The 26,704-nt window shown below is 34.7% G+C and overlaps 1 protein-coding gene across 2 annotated transcripts in view; it reads left to right on the plus strand.

Moving 5' to 3' along the window:
* The first annotated feature begins 46 nt into the window (after window positions 1–46).
* TPR (translocated promoter region, nuclear basket protein) overlaps window positions 47–26,704 on the plus strand; it is a 66,162-nt gene continuing 39,504 nt past the window's right edge. For both annotated transcript variants that reach the window (XM_041754809.1, XM_041754810.1), the window contains exons 1-25: window positions 47–184; window positions 581–889; window positions 2,356–2,460; window positions 4,920–4,993; window positions 7,013–7,109; window positions 7,910–8,013; window positions 8,344–8,508; window positions 9,174–9,266; window positions 9,870–9,950; window positions 10,030–10,117; window positions 10,895–11,035; window positions 11,656–11,747; window positions 12,013–12,210; window positions 13,956–14,063; window positions 15,064–15,290; window positions 15,944–16,104; window positions 16,762–16,895; window positions 16,985–17,133; window positions 18,353–18,515; window positions 19,730–19,864; window positions 20,411–20,551; window positions 21,663–21,828; window positions 23,200–23,366; window positions 24,340–24,492; window positions 24,890–25,006. In XM_041754809.1, the coding sequence (XP_041610743.1) occupies window positions 115–184; window positions 581–889; window positions 2,356–2,460; window positions 4,920–4,993; window positions 7,013–7,109; window positions 7,910–8,013; window positions 8,344–8,508; window positions 9,174–9,266; window positions 9,870–9,950; window positions 10,030–10,117; window positions 10,895–11,035; window positions 11,656–11,747; window positions 12,013–12,210; window positions 13,956–14,063; window positions 15,064–15,290; window positions 15,944–16,104; window positions 16,762–16,895; window positions 16,985–17,133; window positions 18,353–18,515; window positions 19,730–19,864; window positions 20,411–20,551; window positions 21,663–21,828; window positions 23,200–23,366; window positions 24,340–24,492; window positions 24,890–25,006 (3,438 nt within the window). In that variant the 5' untranslated portion in view covers window positions 47–114. The remainder of the gene's footprint in view (window positions 185–580; window positions 890–2,355; window positions 2,461–4,919; window positions 4,994–7,012; window positions 7,110–7,909; window positions 8,014–8,343; window positions 8,509–9,173; window positions 9,267–9,869; window positions 9,951–10,029; window positions 10,118–10,894; window positions 11,036–11,655; window positions 11,748–12,012; window positions 12,211–13,955; window positions 14,064–15,063; window positions 15,291–15,943; window positions 16,105–16,761; window positions 16,896–16,984; window positions 17,134–18,352; window positions 18,516–19,729; window positions 19,865–20,410; window positions 20,552–21,662; window positions 21,829–23,199; window positions 23,367–24,339; window positions 24,493–24,889; window positions 25,007–26,704) is intronic.

Genomic DNA, 26,704 nt, shown 5'->3' on the forward strand with positions numbered 1-26,704 from the left:
CCCTCACCGCAGCACCTCAGCCAAAGCGACTGCGGTCGCCACCCCGCCCCCTTCCGGGCGCCATTGAGAGCGTGGCGGTAGCCCGGGGCCTGCCGTCCAGCCCTGCCCGGACCGATGCCCTCTAGTGGCTCAGTGTCTAGAAGCCGCCAAAGAGGACGACCCATGGCATCCCGGAGCTTCGACGGTAAGGTCGCCTTGCTTTCCAGGGAGCGACGTGAGTTGACGGATACTCTGTGGCGCCACCTCGCGGACAGCTGCCAAGCAGCCGGACCGGGGGGGGGGGTGGGGGCGGGGGAAAGGAGAGCCGTGGGGCGGGGAGGAAAAAGGAAGCGGAATGGGCGTTGCGCAGTCAGGCTCGGGGAAGGGATTGAGAAAAACACTACGTTTCCCACAAGCCCGCGGGGCTTGAGGCGGGTGGCCTGGGCGGGGTGTGGGGGGGAGCCGGAAGCCGGGCAGGGGCAGAGGCCCCTCTGAACTCGGATTCCCAGGGTGCCCAGCTTCCGGCGGCTGCGCGCGCAGTCCGGGCGCGGGCGCTGTGGCGCGGCTGGTGCCGGCGCTGAGGCGGGACTCGGTTTCCCAGGGTCCCGCCGCGGGAGTCTCCGGCGTGCAGGCGCGCGCGAGCCACGGAGCGAGGTGGCCGAGGCGGCCGCCCAGGCTTCTGGGTCCTCTTGGTCTTCGCCTTTCTTCTCCGCTTCTGCTCCGCCGGCGGCTGGCGCCGCGGCCACCGGCCCGACCGACATGGCGGCGGTGTTGCAGCAAGTCCTGGAGCGCACGGAACTGAACAAGCTGCCTAAGTCCGTCCAGAACAAACTTGAAAAGTTCCTTGCTGACCAGCAATCCGAGATCGATGGCCTGAAGGGGCGGCATGAGAAATTCAAGGTGGAGAGCGGTAAGTGGCGACGCTCTTCCCGCCCTGGATTCTGGGCCCGGCTCCGTAGCTATGGCTGGTCTTCTCCCCTCGCGAGCTCGCTTTGCCTGCGACTCTCCCTGGTGGCATCGCTTCCCCGGCTCCTTAGACACCCCACGCCACCCCCGGGCCTTCGCCTACCTGCCCTCACGGTTAGATATGAAGCAGCCCTTTTGTTTGTTTGAAACCCAGTTCACATTCAGTTCCGTTCTCTTCGTAGTCCGGGGGGTCTCTTGTAGGGTCCCTTGATGATGTTGGGCGCACATCGGGGTCTCTCTTCCTCCGGACTAGCGGGAGTCTGCGGCCCCTGTCTCTAACCTTAGAGTACCCGGTCTCTCTGTTGCTCTGCTGGTGATTTCCGCTCGGTTTTCTGCTCACCTGCATTCAGAGGCCTTGGTCTCATTGCACTACTTCGTGCACTAAGTTGTGCTCCTCAGTCCTTCGCGCTGGTCCGATTGCGGACTAGATGTTCACCTAAACGCGTACGTGCGGAAGACAGCGCTGGAAACCGTGAACGTAAAGAAGTTGGATATATCGGAATTCTCTCTACACGTTGGAGTTTAATAGAAAATATGTTAAGGCTTGTTTAGACGTACTTACAGGAGGCCCTCAAGAAAGGAAGTCGCCGACCATAGCGACGAATAGATCCGTGAAGAAGGATTAAGACCATAGCAGCTGCCCTTACTGAAATATATAAACTCTTGTTATAATTTGTCCTGGTTTACCTGGGGTGATGCTGCTTTTGCTAAATTGATACAAAGTTCTGAACCCTGTCATTTCAAAAACTTTAATTATCAAGCAGCATTGGATGTCGGAAAAATAATTATTTGAATCCCAACACTGAAGATAGCACATACACTGGCTCCTGTTGATTTATTCATACATAAATATCGATTGTCTCCTATGTGCTTGATACTGTGCTCAGCAGGACACACTCAGTCCTTCTCTTGTAAAGTTAACACATTTTTACATAAGTTTAGTTATTTTATATCTTTAGGTATTTCAGTCTTTTAATACAACCTTTTAAAACAAAGCAGTTTTTAATCTAAATTTTTTCTCCATTTAATAAGGTTTCTTTGAACATGTATCTGCTTTATTTATTTATTTTTTTATGTGTCTGCTTTATACTAAAATGTCTGTTGATTTTTATGGGGAAAATACTAAGGTGAGTAAAGACTTGTTGCCTACCTTGAAGAATTGCAGTCTTATGGAAGAGAAGTTGTAAAATCCCCTCTAGGTCTCGTTTTCTTTTGTCATAAACATATGTCAGTCGGAATTGTTAAAGTCCTTTCAGTGCTCTATTTATCTTTACTCAAAATCTCTTATTTGAAGTGCAATTCAAATACTGTGTCTTTAAGTTTTAAAATCAACATTATTAAAAATAAATAGCAGTATTGACAGTGTGTGTACATGTATGTTTGATTTTATTTTTTCCTCTGCTTCTGAAGAACAACAGTACTTTGAGATAGAGAAGAGGTTGTCTCACAGTCAGGAGAGACTTGTGAATGAAACCCGAGAGTGCCAGAGCTTAAGGCTTGACCTAGAGAAGCTCAGTAAGTATTTTTACAACCTTATTTTATTCTTGTAGTATAGAGATTTTTAGACACTCTTTTGGATGCTTTGGAAACATTGACATACTGTTTATGAAAATACTGATTGTCACTGTTTTCATTTAAGGCAGTATTTGGAGTTTTCACTTGATGGTGAACATGAGAAACGTAAGGCTTAGTGGTCAGGAGTCCTGGGTTCTAATTCTGACTGCTATCAGAAGCTCTTTTGGCAATTTGTAAATCGTAATATATGAAATGGCTAGAACCACCTGTCCATGTGCTTACATAACTGTACAGATCAAATGAGATGTTTGAAAGCATTTTAAAGACGCATGAAGCATTATGCAACTGAAAATGTAATTAAGGACAGAGACTTAATTATTTTTTATGTTGTTGAAGATTAAAGCCTATAGCTTCCTTATGTGTTTCTTATGAAAGATGAACAATTTCCCTTTTTTTGAAAGATGAACAATTTTTATGAAAGATGAACAATTTCCTTTTTTTTTTTAAGATTTATTTATTTTTAAAGAGTGAGCACAAGGTGGGGTAGGGAGAGAATCTTATGCTGACACTGTGCTGAGCCTAGACTCCGATTCAGGACTCGATCTCATGACCCTGAGAGTGTGACCTGAGCTAAAAGCAAGAGACGAATACTTAACAGACTATTCCACCCAGGTGTCCCGAGTAATTTTGTTTTTAATTAGTTTTCTCCTATCATTAAGTTCTAGAAGGTACACAAGATCTTAGTTAAGGTCCTGGCTTTTCTGGGAAATGTGTATTATATGCTTTGGTTATGATAAGAGAAAGCAAATGTCAAAAGATTGTTATAGAGTGAGGACATAATATTTGCTGTTAGATATAGCTGGATTTTTAATTTGGGAACACAGGAAGCTAATAAGAGAATGGTTAACACTTCAGCCTTTTTTCTTAACTAAGTCTGTGCCCATCAGCTATTTAGATCATAATTTTTTCCAGCTAAATTTGAGCACTTAATTTTTAAAATATATGATACATGTGTGCAGTGGTATATATACACACATGGAACGAGGGCATAAGTAATTTATTGAGTAGCTAGATCTGGTTCATCATCTGTATATGGTTCTGCTTTGGCATAATAACTAGGTCTACAGAGCTATGGTGCTAAAGAATTTCAGGAAAATTATTGTGCTAAAAAAAAGAAAAGAAAATTATTGTGCTTATATCTTCTTTAATGAGATCTGAAAAGGGGAGGAGGAGAAGGCGAGGATAAACCTAGACACACATGTAGTATGCCTTTCTGGGGTATACAATTATGTTTGTTTTTTTAGTTTATCATTCTAGATCTTAACTTTGGAAAACAGTAAATAATAATAGTGCAAAATAGAAAAATCAGACTAATTTACATGGTTTTTCTCTATAAGAAGCCAATTGTTTAAGTAGAGCTAAAGATTGGAAGTAGTAATCATGTATTTACTCATGAAATTGCTAGCACATAGTATAGATATGTTTCAGTGAAAGAAATTGTCAGAAAGCTTATTTTTCCTAGTTATCTGCATGCATTTGGAGAAGAAACTGTTCAAGGGGAGATAGACCACTATAAGTGGAGATTGTGGGATTGATGATCAAGCATAATTTTTTTCCTCCATATTGAAGGCTCTTTTGAGTGATAAACAAGCTGTATCACAATTATCCATTGTTGTTATCCGTTGTTATGTGTTACATAAACATTGTTTACATAGTTTACTCTGTATACATTGTTTACATAGTTTAAATGTTATTTATTCTCTTGACTTTTTTTTCTCAATTACCTGATTTGTAAATATAACTAACTCATTGTTATAATTGATTTAGAAGAGTCATTGAAATATGATGAAAGTGATAATTGCATATGCTTTTTTCTATAAATGTTGGTTAGAATGATCACAAATATGATTTGGGAGACAGGATAATATATTTAAAAATTTGGTTTGGGGCATCAGGTGGCTTAGTCGGTTGGGCGTTTGATTCTTGGTCTCAGCTCAGATCTTGATCTCAGGGTCATGGTTTTGAGCCCAAGTTGGTTTCTACACTGGGTGTGATGCTTACTTAAGAAAAATAAAAGTAAAATGGGATGCCTGGGTGGCTTCATGATTGAACATCTGCCTTTGGCTCAGGTTATGATCCTGGGGTCCTGGGATTGAGTCCCACATCAGGCTCCCCATGGGGAGTCTGCTTCTCCCTTTGCCTGTGTCTCTGCCTCTCTCTCTCTGTGCCTCTCATAAGTAAATAAATAAAATCTTAAAAAAAAAAAAAGTAAAAAAATTTGTTCTAGAAGTAGAGTAAATTTGGGATATTCATGAATTTGTAATACTATGTTCTACAACTCAGCCTTTCTGAGACTCAATTTCTTCATTTTAAAATGTATACCGGTGGCAGATGCATGAAAACTGTCACTGCAGTTTTTAAGTTTATGGATGTATGTTCATAAAATTCCTTTTATCCAGACAATCAACTAAAGGCGCTGACTGAGAAAAATAAAGAACTTGAAGTTGCACAGGATCGCAATATTGCCATTCAGGTAAAAGTTATTCCTGTGAATAAAGCTAACTATAAGCATGACACTTTAGGAAGTAGTCTGTGTTTCTTAATGGGAAGATGAAACATGTTCTATTAGGAGAAACTACTGACAAATATGCATATATATAAATTTTATATGTTAATAGAACTTTTATGTGTTTTATTGATAAGGTGTTTCTTTTACTCATCAGAATATATTGGTATTTAATAGAAAAAGAAACTTGCTTTTGATTCTGTAGCTCTTAAGGTTGTGATTTTTTTTTTTCCAAAAAAATTCACGCTGTAAGTAAAATGTCATAGAACTATAAGTAGATAATCATAGGTCCATCTGTTTGCCCCCCGCCCCCGCCACTCACCCACTTATCTACCTGTCATCCTCCCTTTCTTCTAGAGATTCTCTATTTAATACTATTGTTGCTCAGGCATTATTTCAACTATGGTGATACAGCTGGGGATATGGGTGAATCCACATCAGAAATTATTTCTCGGGGATCCCTGGGTGGCTCAGTGGTTTAACACCTGACTTTGGCCCAGGGAGAGATCCTGAAGTCCCAGAATCGAGTCCCACATCGGGCTCCCTGCATGGAGCCTGCTTCTTCTTCTGCCTGTGTCTCTGCCTCTCTCTCTCATGAATAAATAAATAAAATCTTTTAAAAAAAATTATTTCTCTAGAGTAGTGATAAGAGTAACAGATTGAATATAATCAAAAGGATTATTTACCTATTGGTTTAATAAAATGATCATACAATAATTCTCTAACTGGATAGAAACTTCAGACTCTTGCCCTTGCTTTTTAAAAACTTGTGTTTGGAAAAACAAAACAAAATAACCCTTGTGTTTGATTTGAGATTAAAAGATACTTGAGGGGATCCCTGGGTGACTCAGCGGTTTGAGCGCCTGCCTTTGGCCCCGGGGTGTGATCCTGGAGTCCCAGGATCAAGTCCCACATCAGGCTCCCTGCATGGAGCCTGCTTCTCCCTCTGCCTCTCTCTCTCTCTCTCTCTCTCTCTCTCTCTCTCTCTCTCTGTATCTCTCATGAATAAATAAAATCTTTAAAAAGAAAAAAGAAGATACTTGATATATAAAAGGTACTTACTGATTTCTACCTCTGAAACTAATAATATGTTATATGTTAATTAACTGGATTTAAATAAAAATTTTTAAAAGTTAATTTAAAAAAGATACTAACTGGGAAAGTGGTAGACTTTAATAGAAATTTAAAATTCATTGCATAAGAAGAACTAAAGCACAAATAAACCATTAATACGTATTTTTTCAATTAAAATATGACTGGATCCTTAATATATGACTACTTTCATACTTTAAGAAAAATCATTCAGGGGGAAATGGGCAAAGGAATTTTAAAAAGCTGGAGAAGAAGCTTTACAAATGGTCAGTGGCAATATGAAGTGTTGCCCTAGTTCACTTCTAATCAGAGAAATGCAGATAAAACAATAAGGTAATTATTTTTCACCTCCCCATGTTAACATTGATTTTGTTCTCTTCCTTTTTTCATTTCTGGCATGAGTGGCTTGAGATTGGCACTTACAAATCAAAGCATATTGATTGTCATTGTCTTGCTGCAAAGCAGTTTGACAAAATGTTAAACGTTTTAAGTAATTCCATTTCTAGGGCTTTTTCTTGAAAACTAAATTGAACCAATTTGATGCAGTGATAACCATCAAGATTGTATTTAACGGCAGCAAAAAATTAGAAGTAAACTAAATGTCCTTTCTACAAAGCTTAAGTTAATAAGGACACTTCCAAGAGATAAATAGTGATGTGGGAAATTTTTCATAAGCCTATGAAAAATAATTTTTAAAAATGTAAAATATAGTGTTGAAATTATAGGTGATTTTTAAACTTTTTGATGTATTAAGTTATAAGAGAAAGAAAACCAATGATTCTTAAGCTACAGCTAATGTTAAATACAGTGATAATTCTGTTTAAGTTCCTAAATGATTAATCAACTCGATTTTTTTTTTATTTAAACATATTCTGCTTTTCCTTTGTATGATAGAGCCAGTTTACAAGGACGAAAGAAGAATTAGAAGCTGAAAAAAGAGACTTAGTTAGAACCAATGAGAGACTATCTCAAGAACTTGAATATTTAACAGGTATGAAGAAATACTTTACCTTCTAACTCCACTCTTCTTTTTTCTCTTATAATAGGAATTAATCTGCAGTCCACTTCTCTTGCTTCTTTGTTGTAGCTCAGAATATAGTTCAATGTAATATCCTATTGTTTTTCCCATCCATTTCTTTAAATCATTATCAAGGTTTTGAAGAATTGTCTAGACAATTATACACAAATGAAAAACATCTAAGAAATTATAATTTGGATCAAGGTTTATATACTAAGATACTATGATATTATTTATAATAGCAAATTAGAAACAGTTTAAGTGTTGATTTGTAGAGGCTGAACTCCTAATACAGATACATGTTTTCATATAACTTGTCCATAAATATTCAATATGTATAAGAACCTGAAAGGAAAGCTTTTATTTAAAAATATGGACTGAAGGAGTTAGGCAAGAATATAAGCTAGGCATGTATTTTTGCTGTTTTGAGTAGTTTTTATATGTATTATTGCTTTTTAACTTAACAAATGGCTATTTTTGAAATTCTAATAGATCTGTAGGTATATATCAGGAAAATCAATGTTAATTTGTATATTTAGCTTAAGATACTGCACTTAAAAATAAAATAACCAATATAATTTTCATGTTTGATTGGGTACGCAAACTTGGCTTATCATTTGTTAAAATTAAATTTTAACTAAGAGAAAAACAAAGTTGTTGAGAACTACTTACTTTGTGTTAAATGCTTATATTTCAAGAGATGCATCTTCAATGTTTGGTTCCTCTGAGCATTAATTAGTCATTATTTTCAAATTCTCTTCTGACTTTTCTAGAGGATTTTAAACGTCTCAATGAAAAACTTAAAGAAAGCAATGCCACAAAGGGTGATCTGCAGTTAAAATTGGATGAACTTCAAGCTTCTGATGTTTCTGTTAAAGCAAGTAACAATTCCTAATGCGCAAAATGCAATTTTTGCTTAAAACTCATCTAAATTAAATTTTAAATATAGGCAAATGTTCTATAAAGTAATTAAAAGCTGTGTTTTTGTTTAATGTTAGGGAAAGAATTAAACATTAAAGTCATTTTAATTGAACTGTTTGTGATATTTAAGTTTCTTAGAGTTCTTAATCTGTTTTCTGTTAAGAATGCATGCAAATATTTATTTCTGTTGTTAAGTTTCTGCTTTATGTTCTTTAACTACAGGCAAGATCTTTTAGCTAACCATGTATTGTCTTTAATTGAATGTTATTTTCTTGGATTTTTTTAGTATAGAGAAAAACGTTTGGAGCAAGAAAAGGAGTTGTTACATAATCAGAATACATGGCTGAATACAGAGTTAAAAACCAAAACTGATGAACTTTTGGCTCTTGGCAGAGAAAAAGGAAATGAGATTCTAGAGCTTAAATGTAATCTTGAAAACAAAAAAGAAGAGGTAAGTTAGGAAAATTGTATTTTCATTTTGGTTAAAACTTAACATTTGTGTGCCAGTTTATGACAGAGGTATTCCATGATGAGGGGCACCTGGGTGGCTAGGTGGTTAAGCATCTGACTTCAGCTCAGGTCATGATCTTGGGGTCCTGGGATTGAACCTCGAGTCAGGAGCTATACTGCTCAGAGGGCAGTCTGCTTGTCCCTCTCTCCCTCTGGCCCTCCCCCAGATCCTGCAGACTCTATTCTCTCTCTCCCTCTCTGTCTCTCAAATAAATAAATACAAACCTTAAAAAAAAATACACTCCATGGTGTACCAAAGTAAACATAATATTAGAAATGTGGGAGATGAAATTCATAAACATGTGGTCTAGGAAATAAACCAATTGCATTTAAATAAATACTTTAAGGTATTTTTTGATGAATTTTGATACTATCTACTATCTTTTGATGTATCAAGATACATTTAAGAAGTGCTGATAAATTTTGGGAGATAAATCCAAACGTGTTGTTTGTGAGGTATTTTCATTTTTTAAAATATATACATTTTATGTGAAATCCTTTTTTTTGGATGTAGGACATTTCGCTTTCACTTCGAAGCTAAGCTTTATATTAAATTCATTTTAGTTGTTACAACATCCTCTCTCCACCCAACTCTTCTGTTTCTAGGTTTCTAGAATGGAAGAACAGATGAGTGGCTTGAAAACATCAAATGAGAATCTTCAAAAACATGTAGAAGAGCTGTTGACCAAACTGAAAGAGGTATAGATGACCACTTTAAAATTTCTCTTTTATAAAAATATTAAAGCACTAATGAGGCTATCATTTTTTAAATGATTTCATGTTTTAACCTGTTTCTGGTACCATAAAATGGCCAGGACACTTTCATATGCTATAGCTAGGCTAAAATGGCTAGATTCAGAAATGGCAGTTGTATGCTAGATCCAAAGTATTGTCTGAAAATAAATATGGTTAATTTTAATATCATCGAAGTATTTTACTTTAAGATAAAAATATTAGTAATATTTTATCTTTAAGGTCATTCATCTTTATCCTGAAAACTGATGTTAATTTTTATCTTTTTACAAATTGGATTTTTTCATTTTAACATTCAGTGAGCTTTCAAAATTCAGTTCAGGGGGATCCCTGGGTGGCTCAACTCAACAGTTTAGTGCCTGCCTTTGGCCCAGGGCATGATCCTGGACTCCCAGAATTGAGTCCCACATCAGGCTCCCTGCATGGAGCCTGCTTCTCCCTCTGCTTGTGTCTCTGCCTCTCTCTCTCATGAATAAATAAATAAAATCTTTAAAAACAAAAACAAAATTCAGTTCAAGCTAGATTGCTGTAATTGGGTCTTTTTTGCAGGCCAAGGAACAGCAGGCCAGTATGGAAGAGAAATTCCACAATGAGTTAAATGCTCACATAAAGCTCTCTAATCTATACAAGGTAAATGCCCAACTACACATTTTATTGTTCTAATACTGCATTTTTAGATGCCCAGTAACTTTTTAAGATTAAATTTTAGAGTGCTGCTGATGACTCTGAGGCAAAGAGCAATGAACTGACCCGAGCAGTGGATGAACTACACAAACTTTTGAAAGAAGCTGGAGAAGGTAAAATTTAATTATGGGAAGATTATTTTGTGTGTAGATTATTGGATTTAGAAATTAGACTGCCCTTAATAGAGTTGAAATTTAGTATAGAAGAAAGATTCTTAGATTAACAAACTTTGAATTTTATTTTCAACAGATAGGGTATTTGAAAATATAGATAGTTAATGTTTTTCAGAGTTTTTTTTCATCTTACGTATGGTCTGGTTTCTTTTTTTTTTTTTTTTTTTTTTTTTATGGTCTGGTTTCTAACAGGAAATTTTTCTTCCATTTGTGAAACATTTACTTTGATAAGTACATATGGGTTTATAGTTTGGGTATTCTCTTAATCCATATATAAGCCTCACTTTTTAGGTTAAAATCTGTATATTTTAAAATCTTTAATTTTCTTGTATTCTTTTTAATATGTTTTTGGTTTTGGTGGTTGGTTTTTTTGTTTTGTTTTGTTTTGTTTTGTTTGCTAGTATAAGTTGTCTATGTGATCTTTTCTAGTCATTTCTTATGTTCTAGCTAAAGATTAGAATAAAACCAAAGAGATACTTAGAGCCACTTTTTGACAATTTGAGTTCCCTAATTTTCCCCATGGATAAAAGATACCAAAGGAGAAATACAAGGCAAGGACATTTCAGGAATTAGAAGTAAATTTTCAGAGGGTACCTGGCAACCTTAGCCTGTTTAGAAATTCTGCTGAAGGGAAAAATAATGACTATGCTGTTACATTTTATAAACTCCCAAGATTTTAATAGTGTGTGGATATTCTGTCTTTAAAAATGTTTTTAGCCAATAAAGCAATACAAGATCATCTTTTAGAAGTGGAGGAATCTAAAGATCAAATGGAAAAAGAAATGCTTGAGAAAATTGGGAAATTGGAGAAGGAATTAGAGAATGCAAATGACCTGCTTTCTGCCACAAAACGTAAAGGTATGGATTGGAAGATGCTTATAAATGACTGGAACGAAATACAAGGACTTCCTACATCATTCTTACTAATTTCCACTAATAGTATTTCTCTTGTGTTGTAGGAAACTCCAGTGAGTTTTTTTTAGTGTAAAATTAGTACTTATCTATATCTTTACCATATTGTCAAATATAAGTACCATTTGAGGGATCCCTGGGTGGCGCAGTGGTTTGGCGCCTGCCTTTGGCCCAGGGCGCGATCCTGGAGACCCGGAATCGAATCCCACGTTGGGCTCCCGGTGCATGGAGCCTGCTTCTCCCTCTGCCTATGTCTCTGCCTCTCTCTCTCTCTCTCTCTCTCTCTCTCTCTCTCTCTCTCTGTGTAACTATCATAAATAAATAAAAATTTTTAAAAAAGTACCATTTGATCACACATAATTGTGTGTCAATTTCCAGAACATTTTTAGCTACATTTAGCTAAAATATTTTAGATGACAATTTGATGTCATATTTAAAATCTCAGGAATTTGTATGTAATGCTTAGTTGGTGTCATACTTGGAACACACTCATTTTGGAAAATATATTACTGGCTTTAGTGTGAAACATTACAGAAATAACACTAGATTTCTATATGTTGGTACAGGAGCCATATTATCTGAAGAAGAGCTTGCAGCTATGTCTCCTACTGCAGCAGCTGTGGCTAAGATAGTGAAACCTGGCATGAAATTAACTGAGGTCAGAATGGTATTAAATCTTATTATTTCCTTTCAGCAAAAGGAAATTTGCTGAAATGTGTAATGCTCAAAAAGATTATTCTTAAAATCATCTGATGATTAATGGATCATTGTAAGAGAAGCTTTCTTGGTCCTGGTTCTTCTAACATATAGTAAACATTTCCATCTTGTTTAAGTGCTAATAATGCATGTTTGTTACAAAGCTAATCAATTATATGCTTCTGTTATTATGCTTAGATTTGAAATTACCTCTCCTTTCCTTTCAGCTGTATAATGCTTATGTGGAAACTCAGGATCAGTTGCTCTTGGAGAAACTAGAGAATAAAAGAATTAACAAGTATCTAGATGAAATAGTGAAAGAAGTTGAAGCCAAAGCACCAATTTTGAAACGTCAGCGTGAGGAGTATGAGCGTGCACAGAAGGCTGTGGCAAGTTTATCTGTTAAGCTGGAACAAGCGATGAAGGTTGGTTCCTCTCTTAAATTTTAGCTGTGGGGGAAAATACATATAAGAGATGATTTAGTAGGTAATTCTTAATTAGAATTAAAGTATTTGATGGGACGCCTGGGTGGCTCAGTTGTTTAACCATCCAACTCTTGATTTTGTCTCAGGTGATCTCAGAGTCATGAGATCAAGCCCCACATTGGGTGCCACGCTGGCATGGAGCCTGCTTGAGATTCTCTCCCCATTTCCTCCTTTCCCTCACCCTGTCTGCATGTGTATGTGTGTGCAGTCCCTCACTCTCTCAAAAAATAAAGTATTTGAGTTAGAAAAGGCTAATTCTTTTTGGTGATAGGGTAATTCAGCATTATTAAACACCTGTAATCATGAAATGCTCTTATTTAGCTAAAAATATGGGAGCTTTTTCCATTTTTTAAGACAATAGAGATGTTTTCTATAGCATTCTATAGGGATGATGAATAGCCAACTCTCCTTGGGCTACTGTTCAAATTAAAATAACAATCTCTTTGTAGCAGAACTGTTGCAAATTTGTCATAGTCACTCTTTATCAGACAGTTCTGATAATCTGTCTAGAAATGGTAATGTTTAACCATAGAGAATTCCTTTTTTTATAATATTTCACAACTTTGAAAGTTTTTGTATACATTATTTTGTTACTCTTTTGCAAGAAAATTCATAAATATCTTACTTTTAAGATACCTTTTTACTAGATAATAACTTAAAAGAATATATTCATATAATTTTGCTTTTAGGATACAACTATTAATACTGCTGAAAAAAAGTCAAGATTTATTAAACAGGTTTTATTGAGAAAATTCAGTAACCTTTTGTATCTGCTGTTTGAAACTGATAAAAATTTTTTTCCTGGGAAAAAATAGTATAAATAAGTTGTATCCCTAATTCAAACTGATTAAAATTTTATTACTGTTGCTATTACAGCTTAGATATCAGTTTAAATCCAGGTATATTAAATCTTCTGGTCTTTTTCTCCCAGGTCATATGTTATCTAGCAGTCTTGCCTTGATAAAATGTTCCCTTTAAAAATCCACCCCTCCCCCTCAACCCTGTGGTTTGAAAAGAGGTCCCTTGGGTATAATTAGATCTTCTCCAGTTTCTCACAGTTGAGAGGGAGTGTTCCAGGCAAAACACAATTCTTAAAATTGTGCCCTTAAATACTTAGTGATGCTGGGATGCAGAACTTACCAAAGCACTGACTGCATAAGCTTTATTTTTTTAACAGCCTTGTGACATTGGCTGCTCCTGCTTTAGAATTAATTCCCAAAGTCTTTTTTATAAAATCAAGCCTTACATATTTTACTCAACATTTTTTACTTTGATGTTTGCTTCCATGTAAGTAGTGTAATATAATTGGCATTATACTATAGTCCTTTATTTTCGTTTTAGTAACACAGCTTTAGAGAATATTTCTGTGACGTTGTTTGATATACACTATTAATTTGGTATGGCTGTAAGATCGTGATTTACAGTTAATTTGGAGGGATAGCAAATTCTCCATTGTTTGCATGTCGTGATAATGATAAAGAAGTACTTAAGATACTAAGATATATGTGTGTTCATATTTTTAGAGAATTACTCTTCAGTAACTACTATATTATAAATAGACTTCTAATTTATCAGTTGACTATGTTATACAAGCACTGTATATTTTTTATTATTTATATAACTGCTTCATTTGTATAGATCTTAGAAGGAAATATAGAATTTTCACTTTAATTTACATTTTAAAGGAGATTCAGCGATTACAGGAAGACACTGATAAAGCTAACAAACATTCATCTGTGCTTGAAAGAGACAATCAAAGAATGGAAATACAAATAAAAGATCTTTCACAACAGGTTAGAATTTTTTGTTTCTTTTCCTATTTTTTTTTTTTTTTCCCAGACTACCCAATAATGTTTAAGTCTGTTTACAGGTATGTATGTAAGAATTACTGCATACGAAATTCTCGTTAGGAATAAGACTAGTGAATTATAGCCTGGTCGTTGTTTTTTGTTTTTTTAATAGCCCTTCTTTTTGTGTGTGTGTGTGTGTGTGTGTGTGTGTGTGTGATAAATATTCAAATTTTAGGTAAATGAAATAATTCAAGGATAAATAAAAGTCTTCTATCCCTGCCCAAGTCCCAGAGTAGAACCAGCATTAACAGACTGGTGTATATTCTTTCAGTTCTTTATATATACATATGTATACATATATACATATATATGTGTAGGTACGTATATGTGTATACACATATATATATATACACAAACCCGTGAGCATTCATGAACATATGTAAGTATCCATTGTTTTTACTAGAATAACGTCATATATACATTACTCTGCCACTTTTTTTCCCCAAATGAACAAGTCAGGAAATGTAGATCTATTTTATACATATATTTTATTCTCATTTTTGTGTGTGGGTTTATACAACATACTACACACACATAAAAACTTCATATGAATGGAAATAAATCTGTTTTTCATACTGGTCTTCTGCCCCACCAAATAATACATACATAAGCACACAAATGTAAGCAAAAACATGTACAGGTATATATTTTGTGTTTTATTTAGTCAGTATTTTACAAAAGCGGAGCTATACTTCTAGAATAGGGAATTGGTGTTTTGTTTTTTTTTAAATAACAGCCCTTATTACACACTTTTAGAGAAATGAAAAATAATTTTTCCCACTAAAATTTTTTAGGTTTTAATATCTAAAACAATAATAATTTTTAAAAAATAATGCTAACTGATGCTGTTCATAAAGTAATATTTTCACTTGAAAATTTTTATTCTAAACATTTCCAGAATCAACATCAATACTATTTGGTAACATTAAAACTTTGTTTTTAGATTAGAGTGCTTTTGATGGAACTTGAAGAAGCAAGGGGCAATCATGTAATTCGTGATGAGGAAGTAAGCTCTGCTGATATAAGTAGTTCATCGGAAGTAATATCACAGCATCTAGTATCTTATAGAAATATTGAAGAGCTTCAGCAGCAAAATCAACGTCTCTTAGTGGCCCTTAGGGAACTTGGGGAAACCAGAGAAAGAGAGGAACAAGAAACAACTTCATCCAAGTAAGCAGTTGACTATCTTGGTTTGTTTAGCAAATATTTATTGAAAATTTCTTATGTGTCTTTAATCGTGCTGTATACTAGGAATATGGTGACTTAGGAGAAAAAAAAATTGAGCAACAATACAAAAAAACATTTTATTCTCTGGTATCTCAATTTGTGGGTGAGATTGATCCTAAGAATAAAATAGATAAGTAGATCATTTTAGTTCAGTGTGATTAGTTCTATAACAAATATAAGCCTATCGTGGGAGCCTAGACCTAGCCTAGGTTTCAGGGAACAGACGAGGCTTTGTGGAGAAGATAATATAGGAATTACTCAAGCAGAGTAATGAATTTTTCCCAAAAAAGTGTTTGGTGCTAGGGAAAGAGCAATAATTATGAAAGTAAGAAGACTGGGGTGTTTGGACTGAGTGGAATCAGTTTGAGTTTTGCAAACAGATTTTTCAGATAACTTTGGTGAGTACCTGAGTTCTGTATGGTGGAAGTTTCAAAAGTAGATCTTAAAATACTTAGCAGATGATAGAAAGGATAAAAGAGACAAAAATATCATCCTAATGATGTGACAAATGGTAGAATGTTTATTAGTTTATAGTAGAAATTATAACTGCCTCTCATTCTCCATTATGTGAAATAGACTAATTTCCTTTTCTACAGAATTGCTGAGCTTCAGCTAAAACTTGAGAATGCCCTCACTGAATTAGAACAACTCCGTGAGTCACGACAACATCAAATGCAGCTTGTTGATTCTATAGTTCGTCAGCGTGATATGTACCGTATTTTGTTGTCACAAAGAGGAGTTGCCATTCCTTTACAACGTAAGTTTTTATATGTTATCCTAAAAAATTCCAAGTTGTTTTGGCAAATTTTTTTAAAATGTATATTATAGAATAGATCTTACAACGTAAGTACTCTCCAATCTACTGAATGGTAACTTCAAATTTAACTACCATATATGATTGATTATTACATCACCAATCCTAAAACATACAGTTATTTTAGATCTAAGAAAAAAGAAATGCTGACCATTGCTGAAAAATATGCATCTTAGAGTCCATAAGTTACTACATTTATGTATTTTTAGGTATAATTGACATACAATATGCTTTTAGATTCAGGTATACCTCATAGCGATTTGACATTTCCATACAACAGGAAATAACTCTCCAAAAAGTCTGGTTACACTTTGTCACTGTGCAGTTACCACATGTCACTGACCATATTCCCGTGCCATACATTACATGTCCATGACCTTTTAATTACGTTTTGTTTTAACATTTCATCTGCAAATGTTGTCTCTAGCCAAAAACCAAAAGTTTTTTTTTTTCCAAAATAGTTTTAATAAGGTGGTTAGTAGATTCCTTCTTTTATAATTCTTTTATAATCTCTATAATCTTACCATTTCATTTGAATAAGTCTAACTTACTTATTTTGGTAGTGATAAATGTTATATCATTCTTTTTACGTTTCTGAAGCTTCAAGCTTAGAGGATATTTCTCTTGCATCAACTCCGAAACGTTCAAGTACATCTCAGACTGCTTCCACTCCTGCTCCAGTACCTGTAATTGAGTCAGCAGAGGCCATAGAAGCCAAGGCTGCCCTTAAACAGGTAAGACCCCACACCATTACACCTATATCTTGGATTAGGTTCTTGGAGAACACAGGTTGTCATGTTTCAATAATTTCTCCAATATTTAGTTGCAGGAAATTTTTGAGAATTACAAAAAAGAAAAGGCAGATAATGAAAAAATACAAAATGAACAGCTCGAGAAACTTCAGGATCAAATTACAGATTTGCGATCACAAAACACCAAAATTTCTACACAACTAGATTTTGCTTCTAAACGGTAAATTTTCTGTTGTTCAAAAAGTAATAGTCTAAATAAATAGTCTAAACTTCAATATTTAAATAAGTCAAATTCAAGGACTAATTTGCAGGATTGTTACTTATTTGTGGACCATATTTATTCCAGGATGAGAAGCTGTGGAGGTTTAATTTTTCAGTATTGGTTTATGATTTTCTTAGGCATTCCTCAGGAGTCCAGGTAGTTATTTGATAAGTTGAAGTTGATGTGAGGAATGTTGTTAGTTTTCCTTCCTAAGATTCAAAGATCTACTGCTTCTGAAGGACTTAATTATTTATAAATGCATCAGAGAATGAGGCATGTGAGCAAATTTCATTCAGCTTTCCCTAAAAAAAGAAAGTGCTAGATAATTTTAGGAAAATTTACTTTTTTGGCCATTTATAAAGGGATTACAGTACATCGCATTTTATAGTTACCAGTTAATCCATTGAATACTCATTAGTTTAGCAAGTTACAACAAAATTTATTTCTATGTATACTACATGATAAAAAGCTATTTTTGTAAGGATATGGCGGGTAGTTTCCTCCATATAGTCCAACAATGTGATACTCTACGTAAAAGCACTTTTTTTTTTCTCCTATGCTAATAGTTGTAGCCAGCCATTTTGTAAGTTTTCAAGCACATAGAAATTAGGAAGAATTATAGAGGCTAAAAGGATCTGGAAAACTCCCTCTCTAACCATGCATAAATATCTTAAATTGCATACTGTGTCATGGTGAATGTTTGATATATCAACATTATTGGTATTATTTTGAATGTGATTAAACTTCTTATAAAGGAATTAGCTTTAAAAGTTAATTCAGCATGAAATTAGATTTAAAGCTTATTTATAAAATTTAAATTTCACTATTAAATTTGGAGTTGAGGGTTTTACATTATTATACAAACCACTTTTTTCATATTGTTACTCATGTGAAATTAAGCTATTATAAAGCTCTTTAAGAAACTAAGCTAGGGGGCACCTGGGTGGCTCAGTTGGTTAAGTGTCTACGGCTCAGGTCATGATCCTGGGGTCCTGGGATCCATCAGGCTCTCTGCTCAGTGGGGGAATCTGCTTCTCCTCCTCTCTCCCCCTGCTTGTCCGTGCACTCTCTCGCTTGAAAGTAAATAAATAAAATCTTTTTAAATAACAGAAAAGGGGGACTAAGCTAGAATATAGTATTTCAGTTGCTTATAGAATTACTTTTATCTTGTATTAAGTTATGAAATGCTACAAGATAATGTTGAAGGATATCGTCGAGAAATCACATCTCTACATGAGAGAAATCAGAAACTCACCGCAACAACTCAAAAGCAGGAACAGATCATCAATACAATGACACAAGATTTGAGAGGAGCAAATGAAAAGCTAGCCGTTGCAGAAGTGAGACCAATTTCCTTCATCTGACTTGCATTATAAATTGCATTTGACATTTGCTTTTTAGTTATTACTTTGTTTACTGTATGATACAGATGTTTGACAGATATGTAGATTTCAAGTATCATTACGTGGTTTCCAAATATCCAATTGTGCATCAATCCAGTGGTTGTTTCTATCAAAACTAAACCAGGAAAAGTTTGTTTTTTTGGATTAAGATTTCCTGACAAGTCTTCCATTTCATATTAAATTTTAAGTCACTATTTCTCCAATTATAACAAGGAAAAGAATATTGTATTCATTCTTGCTCATTCCTGATAAAAGACAATATGAAAATTCTATTAGCATTAAGTTACATTGCTGAATTTCAACATGTATACAAATGTCTGTTAGAAATGGACAGTACTTTCAATTGAACTCTGGATTCTTAATGATGAATTTTTATATTTCTACTTTTTTATAAAGTTACCACACAATTTTTTGATCATATTTGTGAGCAAGGTGCAGCTATCCCCCATTTTACCTTTTGAGAAACACTCAAAAGTTAAGTGATTTCCTGTTTAGGATAGTTGTGAGAGATGGGTTGGTTGAGACTTAAACCTAGGTTTTCTAATTCTTTGATCTTTATGCACTCCCACTCATTTGTCGGGATGGAGGTATCACTTTTTCAAACTGGTGGAGTAAGTTTTATGATTGCTTATTTATGATTTATTGTGTAAATGTGAATACTTTGAGGATATTTTCAGAGCAAGCTCCCAAATCTTTTGAGACTCGGAGGGTCCTCTTTATGAGGAAAAAAAAGTTGAAATAAGTCAGTCAGCATTCTCAGATACTTAGAAGCCAAGCTGGGATTATAAAACTTGTATAATTTAGTAGTATTGAAGGTATGATGATAGCAAATTTTGCAATTTTGTTGCTTTTACTCTGTTGTAGATACATATGTTTTTAATCTGATTTGTTAAGAGTAAAGATATCATAAATATTTGTGGTAATTGCAGGATCTTTTCATTTGATATGATACTCCCAATAATTTTTGCTTCATATTTCAACACATGAAACTTAAAGAATTATAAATTCTTCTATAATGAAGAGATGTTATCTCTAATTAGCATTAAGAAATACATAGTAATGAAGGATCATTTTAATTATATATAATGGTATTACTGCACTTAACACATTATTTTCCAGCATCTCTTTCTTTTACTTGTATTTGCCTCAAGGTAAGAGCAGAAAACTTGAAAAAGGAAAAGGAAATGCTTAAATTGTCAGAAGTCCGTCTTTCTCAGCAAAGAGAGTCTTTATTAGCTGAACAAAGAGGACAAAACTTGCTGCTGACTAATCTTCAGACAATTCAGGTAACCAGATAAAAACACAAAAACACCTATAGAAAAAAATTTTCAAAGTTAAATTTAAATAGTTTAAAGTAAATGTAAAAGTAAAGTAGTAATGTATCCTCATGGGCTCTTAATTTAGAAAATTTTTCTGTCACTTTTATCACATTATGATGATAATTGCATTTTGAGGTTTATTAGGACATGTCAATATTCTAAATAAAACCTTGAAACAGAACTGATTGAAACTGTGCAGTTGGCAGTTTTCATCCTCATATATATTTACAGAGTCCTGTGTAGTTTGTTTTTTAAGATTAAATTTTTGGTTTTTAATTTTTCTTTTAAAACTTTAGGAAATCTGAATGACTATTGTCATATGTTTGTATTTTTGCTTTATTAAATAGATACTTTAATATGAAAAATGCTTAAAGACATTCTTGGTTATAGACTTTAACTCATTTGAAGTGGATTGTAATCCTGTAATTTTCTGTAGCCTTTGTTTTTCTTTGTGTTGCTTTTTTTTTTTCCACTTTTTTCTTAAGCATAACCAAAAATCTTTTTTTACTATAGGGAATATTAGAGCGATCTGAAACAGAAACCAAGCAAAGACTTAGTAGCCAGATAGAAAAATTGGAACATGAGATATCACATCTAAAGAAGAAGCTGGAGAATGAGGTGGAACAAAGGCATACGCTTACTAGAAATCTAGATGTGAGTCTATTAGTATTATGAATTTCTGTAAATCATTTATTTCCAGAAATGAAGCTGGTATATAGGTACACTGCCATCTCCTGCTGAAGCATGGTTTGAAGAGACTTCTTTCAAGCTGTTAAGTTTCTCTTGCCTCTTTGTATGCCTGGTAATTTTTTTTTTTTTTTTTTAAGATTTTATTTATTTAGTCATGAGAGACACAGAAGGAGAGAGAGGCGGAGACACAGGCAGAGGGAGAAGCAGGTTCCATGCAGGGAGCCCGATGTGGGACTCGATACCAGGACCCCAGATCACATCCTGGGCCAAAGGCAGGCACTAAACCTCTGAGCCACCCAGGGTTCCCCGTGCCTAGTAATTTTTGATTGGGTGCCATACATTGTGAGTTTTATCCCTCTTAGGTGCTAGATATTTTTATATTCACATAAATCTTGGGTTTTGTTCTGGGATGCAATAATTGAAAATAGTTGATTCTCTTGAGTGTTCTTTTTTATGATTTGTTAGGCAGGCCCAAAGCAATGCTCAGTCTGTAACTAATTATCTCTCACTACTAAGATGAGGCCGTTCTGAATAGTAGTCCCAGTGTCCAGTGAATTCAGAGTTTTCAGTCTGGCTGCTATAACAGGCATTATTCCTGACTGTCTATGAGCAACAGACACTCTTCACTCCAGTCTCTTTGGAGGATTTTTTACCTTGTCTGGGGGTAATTCCACATGTATGCACTGATAACTATTTTGCTAAATGTTCAGCAGGGATCCTTTGCAAATCTCCAGGGTACTCTATCAGTGCAACTCTCTGTCCTAGGAATTCAAGTTAATTTATTCTTCCTGTACTCTCAGTCACATGTTCTCAGTTCAAGGAGTCAGCTGGCCTCTGTCTTATATCCCTTTTTCAAAGCCTAGACCCTCCTAAGTCAGGAAGCTAGGGAACTAATAGGGGTTGCTGCTTTGTTTCCTGTCTCAGGTAGCACAGTTATTTTTTTCAGTTATTTCAGATCTGGTTTCTGCTACTTTATCTGGGGCCAGAATTTAAAGTATTACAAAAAGATAGTGTGAATTTCTAGTTATTTATGAACCTATAAGTGTTTGCAGGATTAATGTTTCTTTCTTTTTAGGTTCAACTTTTGGATACAAAGAGACAGCTGGATACTGAGACAAATCTTCATCTTAACACAAAAGAACTATTAAAAAATGCTCAAAAGGAAATTGCTACATTGAAACAGCACCTCAGTAATATGGAAGTCCAGCTTGCTTCTCAGTCCTCACAGAGAACTGGTAAAGGTAAATAAATAAGTAGACTGATAGTAAAGTACTTTTTGCTTCTTTTTTAAAGAGTATTTATTTGAGAGAGAGCACAAGCAGAGGGAGAGAAAGTAACCAGCCTCCTGCTGAGCAGGGAGCAGGACTCAAGGCTTGATCCCAAGACACTGAGATCCTGACCTGAGCCAAAGGCAGATGCTTAACCAAGTGAACCACCGAAGTGCCCCAGTAAAATACTTTTTTAGGCTTATAACATATCTTGTAAATAATTGCTTATTCTTTCTGGATAATGGCAAAAGAGAAAAAAACACTTTTCATATAGTAAAGCTTAGTTTTAGGCTTAAATTAATAAATTTACAGACTCAGAAGATTTGGAATAGTTCTGCATGGCACCTGACCAAGATATGCTCTATAGTTTTCCAGTGATTGAAATTATTTATTGATACTTTAAAAATGTATCCTTTGAGGGGGGGTAATACTTGAATTTTCAACTCTAACTTGTTAAAACTGTAATAAGGCCCTCTTACAGAAATAATTGATTTGTTTGGTCTCTTTTAGAGTAGTATTTATAATCATTGTTCATAGCCTTAGGTAAAAGACTTGTTTCATTAGATTTTGCTTCTCTTCATGAATACACCATTTCAAATGCAAAGCCTTCAGTCCAGATAATCTTAAAAAAACATAATATAGGGGATCCCTGGGTGACTCAGCAGTTAAGTGCTTGCCTTCGGCCCAGGGCATGAAATTGGAGTCCTGGGATCGAGTCCCACATCAGGCTCCCTGCATGGAGCCTGCTTCTCCCTCTGCCTGTGTCTCTGCCTCTTTCTCTGTCTCATAAATAGATAAAATCTTTAAAAAATAATAATAATATAATCTTAACATAATATGTATGTGTGTACATATATGTGTGTTATATATATGACATATAAATGTATAGTGGATATGTAATTTTCCAGTAGTCCATAGTCCTTTCTTATTGATATATGATAAGAAAACATCATTTTCAATCTTCAATTTCTTCCTTTCCCATGGATTTTAGAATGAAAATTGAATGATAAAAGATTTAGTGTTTATAAAAAATGTTTAAATAAGAACCTGGTAGTATTTTCAAGTAGCTCCTTCAATTTAGTACAAATATTTAGTGTTCTTCTCTTTTAAATATCTTTGTAATATTTGTAATAGCACATTTCAGATATTCAATTTTTTTAAATAAGAAATAACAATATCCTGGCAAAGTACCTGTTTGTATTTTGGTACTTAGCATGGGTTGAAATACACTTTTTAGAAAAGTATTTCTCCATTTGAGTCTTAATCCTAATTTCATGAACTCTTAGCAGTTATCTCTAAGGTCATTTAAAATGTTAATTTTAAGAAAGCTCTTAAATCTTTTAGGTCAGCCTAGCAACAAAGAAGATGTGGATGATCTTCTGAGTCAGCTACGGCAGGCAGAAGAGCAGGTGAATGATTTGAAGGAGAGACTCAAAACAAGTACTAGTAATGTGGAACAGTATCGAGCAATGGTTACTAGCTTAGAAGAATCTCTTAACAAAGAAAAACAGGTATATACAATTTTAAATTCCATTTGAATGCAATTAATGTTTTTGTTTTTGTTTTCTTTTGTTTTTTTAATTAGGAGCTTGTTGTAAGCACTGTAGTAAATGTGAGTTTGGAGGATATCATTGTATTTGCCTCTTGCACCTTAAAAGTTATTAAGTCTGATAAGCCAGATAAAACAAAACCCACAAAATTTGTAAAACAAAGGAGGGTATAATTGCTATAAGAAATGTACATATCAAATATTAGAGTGAATGGAAGGAAGTGAGGTTGGTTGTTTCCTGCGTGACTTTACAAGAAAGATGGTATTTGTTCACCGCCTTGAAAGAAAGTATTATTTGGGTAGTCAAAGGTAGAAGGCTATTCCATATACTAGGGACCCTCAACCAAGTAGAAAGACTTCAGGTAATAACAGTTTGGCTAGTATATTGACTTTGTAAAGTGAAATAATGAGGAATAGAATTATAAATGTACCAAGAACCAAATGTGAAAGGTTTTGAATGTCATATTAAATTATATTCTGTAAGATTTACAGCTTTTGATTTTTTCCAACATGTCATCATCAGAATTTGTCTCAATTAGATTAATGTAGTTGATTGGAGGATACAGTTTGTTTTAGTGTCTATAGCAATAGTCTAGGACCAGCCATAGTTTTAAAAGCTCCTTTTGTGGTTGGCGTCATGGAAATCAAGATATGTGGGGCAAAGACCTTTTGATGGTAGAATGGACAGATTTGGTGACAAGAGAAATGGGGAACTGGAAATTTCACTTCAAAAAAGAAAAATGGCCAGTAGCCACGTTAAGAGGTAGTATGAGGTTTTAAATGTTTTAAAACTCTGTGATCAGCATTGATGGATTTTTTTTTTAATACAAGGCAAACATTAATTTTAGTACTTTTCAAATTTAACGTAGATGTAGGGAAACTATAATTTTAAGTGTGTATAATTTTTTTATCTTGTTATTTGGATGATGGTAAAGGTGACAGAAGAAGTACGTAAGAATATTGAAGTTCGTTTAAAAGAGTCTGCTGAGTTTCAGACACAGTTGGAAAAGAAGCTAATGGAAGTGGAGAAAGAAAAACAGGAACTTCAGGATGACAAGAGAAAAGCCATAGAGAGTATGGAACATCAGGTAAATTAGATTATTAACCATGTCAGTCGTTTATGTGTGTAAGGATTTCAATAGCACATCAGTTACCACCCAGTACATCTCATGAGATACTGATGAACACATATTTAACAGTAGTTTTATGTGTTACTCTGTTCTTTAGGCCTGTACATGTTTTCTTTTGAGTTATTTTAGACCACTTTATGGGTAGATACCAGTGCTGCTTTTTGGAAGCCTTTGCCTGTGCATTGACTGCTATTTTAGTGAATATAGACCTGCAAAATTTGTGCAGATAATGACATCAAGTTATCTTTTAAATGTATAAGAAATCCCTCTGGACTAGTTGGCTTTATAAAATCTATCTTTACCATAAAGTAAGTTTACAGTTAACTCTGGTTTTAATGTTATTCTTTTGATTTAGTTGTCTGAGTTAAAGAAAACACTTAATAGTGTTCAGAATGAAGTACAAGAAGCTCTTCAGAGAGCAAGCACAGCTTTGAGTAATGAACAGCAAGCCAGACGTGACTGTCAGGAACAAGTAAGTGTTGATCTTGTAGCCAATTACTGAGAAATGAAATTTGATCCTAGGGAACAGTTCTTGGAGTATATTAATACCTACCGGAGACTGGTGAACCTTACAGAAATGCAATGTTATTTACACTGTTGTGGACTTGGACTAAGATCAGCTGAAAAGTATATGTGAATGCTTGAAGTAACTAGTGCAATAATCATTAACAAATCAATCTTCACAAATAGGGGAAAAAAAATTCAAATGAGAACTAAACTGAAATAGAATGGGAAAGAAATATATGTAAGGAGTTTACTAACTTCTCATTTTAACCTTAGTGGTCTATGAATAACCATTCGTTTCATGACAATTCAGTATTGCTTACATGTACGTGGTATGTATATGCACGAAGATTACTTTAAAAATGGAACACAGAAAAAAATAGAACAAAAATAGGGCAAAGTACTTCAAAGATAATAAGACAAAAATGAATTATCCTTGTCTTATTGCCAAACATAATAACATTGGAAATTAAAGTGAAAAAATGTATCTGTAATTCAATATTATAAATTATTCTCATTTCCCTTGTTCACTTTAGGTTTGTGTTGCTGTCAACATGTGTGCACATGTATTTTTACTAATCTGATTTATACTTAGCCTTTATTTCATAAAGCCTGCTCCAAATTGCTACATAGTCCTCATAAGTTTCATTTTGAACAGTTCTTTAATATTTCTTCTTTGTTTTGGGGGTATGGGTTATTGTTTTTCTCCTGTTTTGTTTAAATTCCAGTTAATATACAATATAATATTATTTTCAGGTGTAGAATTTAATGATTCATCACTTACATACAACACCCAGTGCTCCTCATATAAATGCCCTCCTTCATCCCCATTAGCTATTTAACCTATATCCCTGCACACCTCACTCTCCAGTAAACCTCAGTTTGTTCTCTATAGTTAAGAATCTGTTTCTTGGTTTGCCTTTTTCCTTCCATGTTCATTTGTTTTGTTTCTTAAATTCTACATGAGTGAAATCATATGGTATTTGTCTTTCTCTGACTGACTTGTTTCACTTAGGATACTTTCTAGTTCCACCCACATCATTGCAAATAGCAAGATTTCATTCTTTTTTATGGCCGAATAATATTCCTGCCTGTGTGTGTGTAACATATATTTATATCTCCCCAACACCTTCATCATCAGTCAGTGGACATTTGGGCTCTTTCCATAATTTGGGTATTATTGATAATATTGCTACAAACATTTGGGTGCATGTGTCCCTTTGAGTCAGTATTTTTGTATCCTTGGATAAATACCTAGTAGTGCAATTGCTAGATCTTAGAGTAGTTCTGTTTTTAACTTTTGAGTAACCTCCATACTGTTTTCCGGAGTGGCTGCACCAGCTTACATTCCCACCAACAGTGTAATAGGATTCCTCTTTCTCCACATCTTGTTTCTTTTATTGTTAATTTAGCCATTCTGACAGGTGTGAGGTGGTATCTTCATTGTAGTTTTGATTTATATTTCCCTGATAATGAGTGATGTTGAGAATCTTTTCATGTGTCTGTTAGCCATCTGTTTGTCTTCTTTGGAAAAATGTCTATTTGGTATATCATAAGCCCATTTTTACCTGGATTATTTGTTTTTGGGGTGTTGAGTTTTATAAATTCTTATATATTTTGGATATATAACCTTTATCAGATATACCATTCGCAAATATCTTCTTCC

Source organism: Vulpes lagopus, chromosome 1 (assembly GCF_018345385.1).
Source record: "Vulpes lagopus strain Blue_001 chromosome 1, ASM1834538v1, whole genome shotgun sequence".
NCBI classification, from domain to species: Eukaryota; Metazoa; Chordata; class Mammalia; order Carnivora; family Canidae; genus Vulpes; species Vulpes lagopus.